The 11,329-nt window shown below is 49.8% G+C and overlaps 1 protein-coding gene across 1 annotated transcript; it reads left to right on the forward strand.

The window, feature by feature from the left end:
- The first annotated feature begins 1,486 nt into the window (after positions 1 to 1,486).
- Positions 1,487 to 2,419, forward strand: LOC148217353 (olfactory receptor 14J1-like). The gene has a single exon (XM_088158682.1). The coding sequence runs from the start codon at positions 1,487 to 1,489 to the stop codon at positions 2,417 to 2,419; it is 933 nt and encodes a 310-aa protein (XP_088014808.1).
- The last annotated feature ends 8,910 nt before the right edge of the window (positions 2,420 to 11,329 follow it).

Below are 11,329 nucleotides of genomic sequence, written 5' to 3' on the forward strand. Positions count from 1 at the left end.
TTAGTTCTTGAAAAGTTTTTTGAACACTCTCTCAGGGAATGATTATAATGTAAAGCAAACTAAAGCCTCCAGAGATTGATTAAATCCCTTGTGCTGTGTCTGTGCTGCTGAGCTGGGCTGGGCTCCTGGCACAGAGGCAGCTCCCAAGGTAAACCAAGAGAAGCTTCAAAAAGACATTTCTGCTGAGGAGCAGCTCCTCTCCCAGCCCAGCAGGGCTGAGGGCACTGCCTGCAGGCACTGAGGGCACAGGAGCCAGGCACAGACAGGCTCAAGGCAATCAGGACTGGGAAGACATTGATCTGAGACTGCACTTGGGGAAACATCTTCACAGCCCTGGACATGGTGAGTGAGGATGAGGATGTGCTGCAGAGCCGGGCTGCCCTGGGCACCGTCAGAGGGACAGGGCAGGACGGCTCCTGCTGCCAGGGACGGCTGCAGGGGCTGAAGCTGGGGCTGCAGCCAGGGCTGCCCAGGGCTGTCCTGCAGAGCAGCTCCTGCAGCCCTCAGGGCTCTTGGCCAGCCCAGCCCATGTGCCACCTGCCAGGGACAGCTCTCGGCCTGCCTGGCAGCTCCCCATGCACTGTGGGGAGAAGTTGGAGGTGGAAGGAGCCACCCCCATCAGGGCAGATTCCTCCTGCTGTGGAGATGGTGCTGCATGGCCAGGGCTGCTCTCAGCTTTCTCCTCAAGGCAAGGCAAAGGGGCTGTCAGGTGTGTCTGTGTCACTGACACTCCTGCACTGTCCCACTGGGCATCAGCACATCTGCCTCCCATCTCCCTCACAAAGTGCCTCCTCACCCTCCTGTGCCTACAGACAGCAGCAGCAGCCCCTTGGCTTGCAGCATCTCAGTTTGTGTGAGCTGCCCTTAAGGCCCTGCTGGCAGGGAGATGGCCCTGGGCAGTGCCCTGTGCTGGGAGGGGTGTGCAGGGCAGAGCTGAGCCCCCAGGGCTGGGCTGGGCTCTGGCAGCACTGGCAGGGACAGGGCTTGGATAGAGAGAAACAGCTCCCAGTAGGCACAACTGCAGGCAGCAGAGAGCCACGCCAACTCTTGGTAACCTCTCCCTCTTCAGGTGCCTAGGGAAAGAGAAAAGGGTTTAAGGAGACTGACTTTTAAAATGGAGCCTTCAAAAAGTCAACTTAATTTTTCCAGCACCTTTTAACTTTGATTACCCTGAATTAGATGGAGGTTGTAATAAGAAAAGGGGAGCTGTGTGAGACCAGCAGGTCTGACTGCACTGCAGTACCGGGAACCCTGTTTTTCTTCTGGGCTCCTCAGTGTTCTGGGTGAGAGCATTGCTGATAATGATGCAGTAATCATGCAGCAAAAAGCGGAACTCAAGAATAAAAGTTTTTAGTGAAGTTCCCCCACAGGAAGAGAAGTAGTTTTGAAAGGATTTCTAATTTAATTGCGCAGGATTGACTCAAAGAAATCTGTTTCAGCTTGTCAATGTTTTCTTTCAACAGTCCATGATGCCCAGAGTGAGGAAATGTGCAACAGCAGCTCCATCAGCCACTTCCTCCTGCTGCCATTGGCAGACACGCGGCAGCTGCAGCTCCTGCACTTCTGCCTCTTCCTGGCCATCTCCCTGGCTGCCCTCCTGGCCAACGGCCTCATCATCAGCGCCGTAGCCTGCGGCCACCACCTGCACACCCCCATGTTCTTCTTCCTGCTCAACCTGGCCCTCTCTGACCTGGGCTCCATCTGCACCACTGTCCCCAAAGCCATGCACAATTCCCTCTGGGACACCAGACACATCTCCTACGCTGGATGTGCTGCACAGGTCTTTTTTTATATGTTCTTCATGTCAGCAGAGTATTCCGTCCTGACCATCATGTGCTACGACCGCTACGTGTCCATCTGCAAACCCCTGCACTATGGGACCCTCCTGGGCAGCAGAGCTTGTGCCCACATGGCAGCAGCAGCCTGGGCCAGTGGCTTTCTCAATGCTCTGCTGCACACTGCCAATACATTTTCCCTGCCCATGTGCCATGGCAATGCCCTGGGCCAGTTCTTCTGTGAAATTCCTCAGATCATCAAACTCTCCTGCTCTCACTCCAACCTCAGGGAATTTGGACTCATTGCAGTTAGTGCCTGTTTAACACTCATTTGCTTTGTGTTCATGGTTTTCTCCTATGTGCAGATCTTCAGGGCTGTGCTGAGGATCCCCTCTGAGCAGGGAAGGCACAAAGCCTTTTCCACCTGCCTCCCTCACCTGGCTGTGGTCTCCCTGTTTCTAAGCACTGCAGTTTTTTCTCACATGAAGCCCCCCTCCATCTCTTCCCCATCCCTGGATCTGGTGGTATCAGTTCTGTACTCAGTGGTGCCTCCAGCTCTGAACCCTCTCATCTACAGCCTGAGGAACCAGGAGCTCAAGGCTGCAGTACAAACACTGATGACTGGATGGTTTTGGAAACAGTAAACTGCTGGCCAATTTCTGCAAATCACTTGTAATAAAGGTCATCTTTGATACTTCCTGTTGGTTTCATTTTGGAGCTTTTTTCCCTTGTTTTAGTTTTTTTTCATATTTTCCACAAAAAAATGTCATTGTGTGTGTTATTTCTCATATTTTGTCTCTCCACCTTTGTTTCAACCCCAGACTATGTCAATGAGGAGCTGGGCTCTATGTGGCTTTAAATGAACTAAAGGATTGTCAGTTATTCACCACTCCTCAGGGTACCATTTGTCAGTTGTGGTTACTTCCTTTAAAGAGCCAAGCAGCTAATAGTTGCTATAAAGTTATTTATTGCAAAGGCACATCAGTCTCAAAAGGCAAAGAGTCACAAGCGTTCAAGTCCATGCTAAAGTTTTGGTATAGAATCCTAAATAGGTAAAGTCCCAATCAGAAGCAGAAGCTGCTCCCAAAGGTCCTGAAGGGCCGATGTTGCTGGGGCAGCTCCTCTCTTCTTTGGGTGATAATGATGGCCGTGAGGAGAGAAGTGAGAGGGCAGGAACAAAATCAAAAGGCAAGAAGCAAAAGGTGAGTCTCTCCCCAGTGCATAGATTCTTATATCCAAACTTCCCAACAAGAAAGACATGAACTCGAACCTAGTTCTAGTTTCTTAGCACCCCAGCTATGTATAAACTACATATATGTTCCATCTTGTTCTACCTTAAAAAATGTAAGCAATATTCTTAGTATAGTTTTATTATGTCTAAAACTATGTTCCTGGAGCCTCCACAGAAACACTAGTATCTAAGGCTATATTTTTCAACCCTCACTAGAACTCATGCTTCTACACTGGTCTCTGAGATCTTTACTACCTAAAAGCACTTAAAACTTATTCTTACTTATTCTAAAACTTAAATTTACACCTCTACTTCATGTGTGAGTGGCTTAATATACTTGAATCCATCCAAAGGTTTTAATTCAATCCCTGCACCCTGATTTCTCTCTGAAGAATTCAGAGAGACTCTTGACTTGCAGACTTCAACATCTGTTGTCTAGTCTGGTGTGTGATCAGAGGTGGGTCAACATCCTCTGAGTCTGCATCCTCATCCCTTTCCTGTCTTATCTGGGGAGACGTGAGCAAATCGTCTGCCAGATCTTGTTCCTGGGCCACAGTCTGGTAAACCTTATCAGATTATGTGCATCTTTGCCCTATACTACACACTGAACAACACTGCTTGAGCTTTCCTCTCTTATTCTCCTTCTCTAGGGTCAATACCAGAGGGTCAGATGGAGCCCTGAGCCCACAGTCCCTCTGCCATTCAGGGTGATTTCTAAGGGAGAAAAACATATCTGCACATGATACATCTGTCCACTTCCCTTCCCTCCCAAGAAATACCATGAGCTGTAATAGTGTGCTAAAATCCAAAGTTCCACTGGGTGGTCACTTTGCTCCATTGTCCAATTTATATAAAGGCCACCAGTCCCTGCAGAATCTAATAAGATCTCTCTTGTTTTCTGGGCCTCCTGGTGCATCAACGTTTTTCCAATGTGCAATAACACAGCCTAATGGACTGACCTCTCTTTACTTTGTCCAGTTCCCATTATCTTCTCCTTGTCTTGTCTTGTTTCCACCCAAACTTTTCCTCACACAATTTCATTGTTCTTTTCCAATTTTCTTCCCACACATTACCCCAATTTGCAGGCATCCAATATTACTTTCCACATACTAATTTCAGAATTTTAGGTTCAACACTGACTTGGTTAGGATAGTTTTGCAATTCACACTTGGGGCATACATCCTGCTGGTTATTAGAGCAACAATACCAACGTCTTTCACAATCTCTACACTGTAATAAACCCCACGCCAGATGCCTTGATCCTCTGACAGCTCTAAATCGCCCACAAAGACAAATTATCCTGTTTACCCCCTCTGGAATACTCAGAATCCCTACTGCAGGTTGTTCCCAGTCCAAGGTTACTAATCTCCCTGCAGAGGTTTCTTATATCCCTCCTAGACAGACCCGTTCATTCCCTCTTTTTATCCAATGACTTATTGGATCAATATATTCCCAGGGATCAAGTCCAAACCACTGTTGTGGGGATACTCCTTCAATTTGTCTATCTACTCTTGAAACAAACACTAACCACTCTGTGTTCAAGCACAACACTCCTCCCTTCTCACTTGCACTGGCCCCACACTGACCCCGCTCCTTCGCTTTTCTCCGGCCGCCTCAGTCGCCCGAGGCTGGAAAGGCACATAGAGCTCCACACTCGATCATTCACTCACTGACACACTCAACAACTCAACATGTCCCGAGTTAACAGTCACACAAAACAGCAGCAAAATCAAGGGTTCACTCAACTCACCCCCAGAGTCGCTAGCGGGCTGCTCTATCAGCTCAGTGAGACCCCTCTGTCAGTGGCGTTATCAGCCGGGGATCGACCCCTCTCCCTCTGTCTCTGGCCCCCTTGGCCAGCAGCTTGCAAGCCCACTGAGACTGTGCTGAGTGTCAGACGTCTCTGTACGACTCACCAGCAGTCCTGTTAAAGATATTTATTATATACTGCTTCATCCGCACTGCCAGCAGGTCGTTCGATGTCCCCAAGGCAAGAGAGCCAAGGTTCAGGATCCCTCCAGGAAAAAATCCCGGGACACCCCTCAGGGTGTCTGCCCTGGTGGTGCTCCCTCAGCCAGACAGATCTCCTGGCTGGCTCCCCAATAATGAAGCACAGGAAAACTCCACAACCAGTAAAAGTTGCAAAGTAGGTATGAATAATTTATTCAGGGCTGAGGTGCATGGGGGATAGCTCCTCCAAAAACATGCACACCTTTGGTGACCTGTGCCTCTCTTTCTATTCTCTACAAGTTAGGATTGCACAACGCACCTAATACATATTCATTTCCTAACCCCGCCTGTCCCCTCTTGGTATTATAATTAACTCCACGCCTCTTTGTGAGTGTGCACTGCTCCTTGTTGGTCGCTCTGGTCATCATCTGGGGGTCCTTGGGATGAAGTAAACATTCTTCCTCTCACTTGAACTTTTCACCCTGCCTTCTTTGCACATGTGTATTAGCTTTTCCTCACCTTTCAGACCTTGATACCAGTTTTCACTTGCTCAGGGGTCTGAGGAAACCTCCTTATATGGAACAACTGATCCATGGTTCCATGAGGTTCTGCAGTGTCACCATGGTTGATGTCAGAGGCTGGATGAGATCAATGTCCCAGACACCTGGGGATGAGCTGTCAATCAGTCACACAGTGGGGTGGTGCTGACCCAGGCTCTGATTGCCCCAGCAATCACAAGTCCCACCTGGGGGAGGCCCACGAAGGCCCAGGGGCTTAAAACACAGAGCAGGCGCTCAGCCCATGGTCCATACCCTGCCTTCTCCTGGGGTCTGTGTCTCACCCACACTGGAACTCTAGGAGCTGGGAGCCATGTGTGTGTCTGTCTATAGAGCTTCTGTCTTTCTGTCTCTCTGTCTCTCTGTCTCTCTTTCCTTCTAATGCTCTTTATATGGAACACGATTATTTTTGGGCACCGCAACAACCTAAATGTTTAAAGATTTTGAGGTTAAGTGGAAAAAGTTAATGAAGTTTCTGCTATGATAAGTGTTTTATGTTGAGTTGGATGTTATATTAAATCCTTTTCCAAAGTTCCTTGGTTTTCTATACCACTAAAATTTTGTGTCATTTTGACCTCTTGAGAATATCTCTCTGGGGTTTCTCCTGTGCACCAAACTCAAGTAAAGGAACCTCTGGTCACCCCCAGCATTTCAGTGTTCTGGGGTGTTACAGCCCTGCAGGCTCACCATGACCTCTTGTTTCCATCAGGCCCTGCTGTGTCACACTGGCCCTTGGTTCCATGAGCATCTGGAGTGTCACACAGCTTGATGACATTTGTCCTTGCTGCCCCTGCCATCCCACTGCCCCAGCAACAGCCCCGAGCCACCTGTGAGGGACAGGCCCTGCTGGCCCAGGCCTGGGCTCAGGCCTTGGCCTTTCTGCTTCCTCCACCCAGCCCAGGCCTTGCTCAGCATTGCAGTTCCCTGCTCACAGCCTCGGGCTCCTGCAATCCTGCCCTCAAGGATCTGCTCTCACCACTCCCTGGGGAGCCTTTGGCACTCCCTGCCCTCAGTGGGGCCACTGATGCTCCAAGGGACTTGAAGTTTTGCTTCTGACTCCTTGAGCAACTTCTTCAACCTTCTCTCAGTGCCTGAGGGTCCTGCACTCAGCCCTAAATCCACCACGGGGATCATTAAATACAAAAAGTTCTCAGGAGCTCTTTGTCTTCCTTCAATTGTCTTCAAGTCTCCAGGGCTTTTGCAGCTGCTTGGAGAATGCTTGGAGTTCTTTTAAGGAAGAAGATTTCAAAGTACACCTCATTACTTTTTTTCTTTAATCATGTGAGCATTTTTTTTAGTTTTCATTTCTGAGAAGAGGGGATAAAAGCATTCCCCAAGTGATCTTGATGCTGAATGTCTCCTTAGGAGGTGTGGACACACAGAAGAATGAGCCCCTTGCAGGCTGACCCTGTTTGGACAACCTGCTCCTCACCCCCCAACCTCACCATGTCTGACATCGCCCACCTGGGACTGACATCCCTGTGCCCTGCAGCAGAACCTTGTCCCCTGAGCTCTGCAGCTGGGTGTCCCAGCAAATTGCACCATGTCCCACCTGCTCTCCTCAGGGCTCTGCCTGCACACAGGCCCAGGAGAAGTTTTCCTGTTTGTGAGGAAAGAATGGAAAAGCCTGAGCAGGTTTCCTAAACGACAAACCCCCACTGTAGAAGCACATGCTCACTCCAGGCTGCCTGGAATGATGTCTCCTTTCTGCAAAGGCAGTGTGAGCAGAAATTATCTCTGTAAGCAGAATTCTCCGAGTCTTTCAGCTGAATTCTCTGTCCCTGTCCTTTCCCTGGATCTCTGTTGCAGATGGAAGCTGTTGGTGCCCTTCTCACCTTTAACCCCTCTTTTGAATGCAGACAGATGTTCCCAGGTGAGTTAAGCAGGTGCTGCTCAGTGTTTATGCAAAGCTTTTGTATCCTCATGGAAGCAAGGGGACCCTTCTGACACAGGGGGGGCTCATGAAACCAAGGAGACAATTGTGACAGTTCAGAGCCTCACAGAAACAAGGCTCCATTGTGACACTGAGGGGAATCATGAAATCAAGGAGACAATTGTGACACAGCCAGGCCACAAGGAACCAATGGTCCATTGTGACAGTGCAGATCCAAGGAGGCCATGGTGACACTATGTGACCTCATGGATCCAAGGGGCCATTGTGACACTGAAGAACTTCATGGAACCCAAGGTCCATTGTGACATTCCAGGGCCTCGTTGCACCAGGGAGACCATTGTGACACTCGGAACCTCATGGATTAAGAGTTTATTGTGACAAAGCACAGTCCCATGCAACCAATTGTCCATTGTGACAATGTGGATCCCAAGAGACCATGGTGACACTATGGAACCTCATGGAACCAAGGGTCCATTGTGACACTCCACAGCCTCGTGGAACCAAGGAGATCATTGTGACATAATGGAACCTCGTGTAACCAAGGGTCCATTGTTACAGTCCAGAACCTCATGGGACCAAGATTCCATTTTTATACAGTGGGGCTTCATGGCACCAAGGAGCCACTGAGACACAGCAGGGCCACATGGAACCAGTGGTCCATAGTGATACTGCAGATCCAGGGAGACCATGGTGATACCACAGAGCCTCATGGAACCAAGAGACCATGGTGACATTGCAGGGCTTCATTTGAACAAAGGACATGGTTGATGGGACAGGACCTCATGGGAACAATGGGACATTGTGACATTGCAGAGCCCCATGGAACCAAGGAGACCACTGTGACACTGAGGAACCTCATGGAACCATACAGCCATTTTCACACTGCAGACCCGAGGAGAGCATTGCTGACAGTACAAAACCTCATGGAACTGAGGGACCATTGTTATCCAGTGAGGCCTCGTGGAACCAAGGGGCCATGGTGAAACTGTGGGGCCTCATGAACCAAATATTCATTGTGACATTGCAGGGCTGCTTTAACCAATTGTCCATTGTGATACTGAGGATCCAAGAGACCGTCATGACACTCTGGCAGTTCATGGAACCAAGGGGCTGTTGTGACACACCAAGACCTCGTGGCACCAAGAAGAGCATTGTGGCAGTGCAGAACCAAGGAGGCCATTTTGACAGTATGGACCCAAATGGAACCAAGGGATCCATTGTTATACAGCAGGGCCGCATGGAACCAAGGGGCCATTGGGAAACTGTGCAAGGGCCATAATGGAGACAAGGACAGCACTGACACTGAAACCCACAGGAAAGAAAGTTTTGAACACAGTTTTGAATATCTGAAAACAGATATTCTTTATTACATCATGGTAGTCACCATGGCAAACCTTCCTCCATTCGAGTGCACTGAGCATTGAATGAACAGAGTTTTTATCACACACACTGGTTACATACTCTTTAGCTATCCCCACTTTCTTTGAATTTATTGGACATAGTTACACTCCTTATCACAAGTCCTTATATGGTTCTTTGGGGTCTGTCTTCAACATCCAGTGCCCTTTTCAGGGAGCTTCTTCTCAACCTTCACTTTTGAGTGAGGGCAATATTATTGTTTTTTATAATTTCTGCTTTATCAGCCTTGCAGAGCTGAGCTGGCATCCTCCTTGCATTTTGTGTGACTTCTGTTTTCCTCAGCTACATCCTTTATCTGTTTCTCCAAGGCTGTGCTGTTCTGTTCTCTGCCCTTGATCAATGTAAATGTTGTTCTGTTCTCCTGTCCTTGTCACAGTGCTCGCCCCACGAGGCGTGTTTGCAACCCCCTCCAAGCCATGGGCTTGGGGTGGGCAAGTGTTCCTGAGGGAACAGGGATGGGACAGCTGGGCTGGACTGACCCAAGGAATGTTCCATTCCATGGCACATCATGATCAGCAATAAACTGAGAGAAGCAACGGGCATGGGGCATAGGGAATTGATTTCTTTTTAAAGAATATTTTTATTCAAAACAGCACCTACACATACAGAATCCACTCCTGCTACAATATGGTTCAGTATTTTCTGCTGCTAGGAGATTTCCTGTGGATTTGCTTTGCTTCTGTGTATGGCCTTTGCTTTTTGTGCTTGCTTGGTTTGTGGGGTTTTTGTTGTTGCGGGTGGGTCTTGCTTTGTTTTTTGTTTGGGTTTGATTTTCCATATTGAACTGCCTTTTTTTCTGATACATTAATTCAACCTTTTTTTGTGGCTTGGTTGATACCCGATGGCAAGAGAAATTTACCCAACTCAGTCATTTTGCCAAATTACATTTTGCAGTCACCATTAACCAGATGAAAACGGTCACAGACTCCCTGCAACTTGGCAGCATCCACAAAGGAATTGAAAGTGCATTTCATGCCATTGTATAGATAACAGAATTGTTCCACACTGGTGGTCAAGGTCTGGTCACTGTCCCAGAGGACTCTGTGCCATGGATGACATTTGACCCTCATTGTTCAGTCAAATTCCCACCCACCCCATGTTCCTCTCCTGCAGCCCAGCTCTCTCCAATCTGGCTCTGAGGAGAGCACAGCAGACCATGTCCCAGGCCTGGCTAAAGTCTGGGCACACAACATCCCCTTCTTTTCCCTCCCACGGGGGTTCTGCAATCCCTGCCTTGTGCTGCCAGTGCCTGCAATGGCTGCAGGAGGATTTGCCACGTGCCCTTCCCTGCTGAGCCTGACCAGTCTGTGACTGTCCCAGTGCCCCTCCCTGCCCTGTTTGCAGACTGGTTCCATGTCTGCCCTTCCCAAGTGCCCAGGACCCTCTGGGATGGCTCTGGCCTTTCCAAGGGGTTTGAGAGAGGTCTCACAGTGACACTGGCCAGCCTTGTCAGCATCTCTGACTCCAAAGGCCTTTTCCACATCCCTCAGCTCCTGGTCAGTGCCCAGAGCACAGCACAACCCTGTCCAGGTCCTCAGGGAGGGTCAGAAGGGAGGCAGTTCTGATTTCTTCCTAAAAACCTACCATTCCAATTGTCTCTCTATGCAGTCCTTAGCTGCCTTGAATATACTTTCCTGGAACATCCCTGCCAGAATGTTTCTTTCTATGCAATCCTTACCACAACCCAGTAATGAGTTCAGGTGTTTTCCCAGAGTGTAGTGGCCTCAAGGCACTGTTTGTGCCACCAGAACTGTGCCACCCCCAAGTTTCTGCTCACTCGGTTTCATCTCCCCACACACACACGATGCACTGCTGAAATCTCCTCAGGACACACCAAACGTGGTCTGCTGGCCTGGTCACTCGGTGTCCTTCCATGCAGTGACAAACAACCTTGTGCAGCTGGGGGAGAGGCCAGTGCTTGGTGTGGTGATTGCAGGGGCTGGTGTGGGACAATTGCCCTGGGGCACCTTCCCAGGCTGTGCCCAGAACAAAGACACAGCCCAGGCCCTGCTCTGCTGCTCCCTCAGGTCCATCCCAGGAGCTCTGGCTGTGCCAGGACACTGCTGTGTGCCCCCTGCACACTGCCCCTCTGCCCCAGGCACTGGGCTTTGTTTGGTCAGGGCATTCCTGGAGCACATTGCTGACAGCAGCTCTGGAGGAGAGCAAAGCCCTCCTGCCCTGCCCTCAGGAGATGCCCTTTGCTGATGGAGCTGCTGTGCTGGAGCCCAGCTGTGTCCCAGCAGTGCCCATGGCCTGTCCCTGCCTGTGGGCACAGCATGGACACGCAACAGGACAGTGACCAAGCTGCCAGAGCACTGCGGCCTCACAGCCACAGAAGGGCTGGCAAGGAGAGGGTGGAGTTGGGAAGAGCAGATGTGGGAAGAGCCAGGGCCATTGTCCCTGGCTGTGCTGCTGTGCTGGGAGTCTCTTCCCTCCACCTCTGCCCACAGGCACTGCCCTGCAGAGACAGAGAAGAGCTGAGGAAGGATCCTGGACACACAGG

Source organism: Sturnus vulgaris, unplaced genomic scaffold, assembly GCF_052056855.1.
Source record: "Sturnus vulgaris isolate bStuVul1 unplaced genomic scaffold, bStuVul1.hap1 Scaffold_85, whole genome shotgun sequence".
NCBI lineage: Eukaryota > Metazoa > Chordata > Aves > Passeriformes > Sturnidae > Sturnus > Sturnus vulgaris.

Coding starts and splice junctions, on each gene's coding strand:
- LOC148217353 (XM_088158682.1), top strand. CDS start 1,487: ATGTGCAACAGCAGCTCCATCAGCCACTTCCTCCTGCTGCCATTGGCA.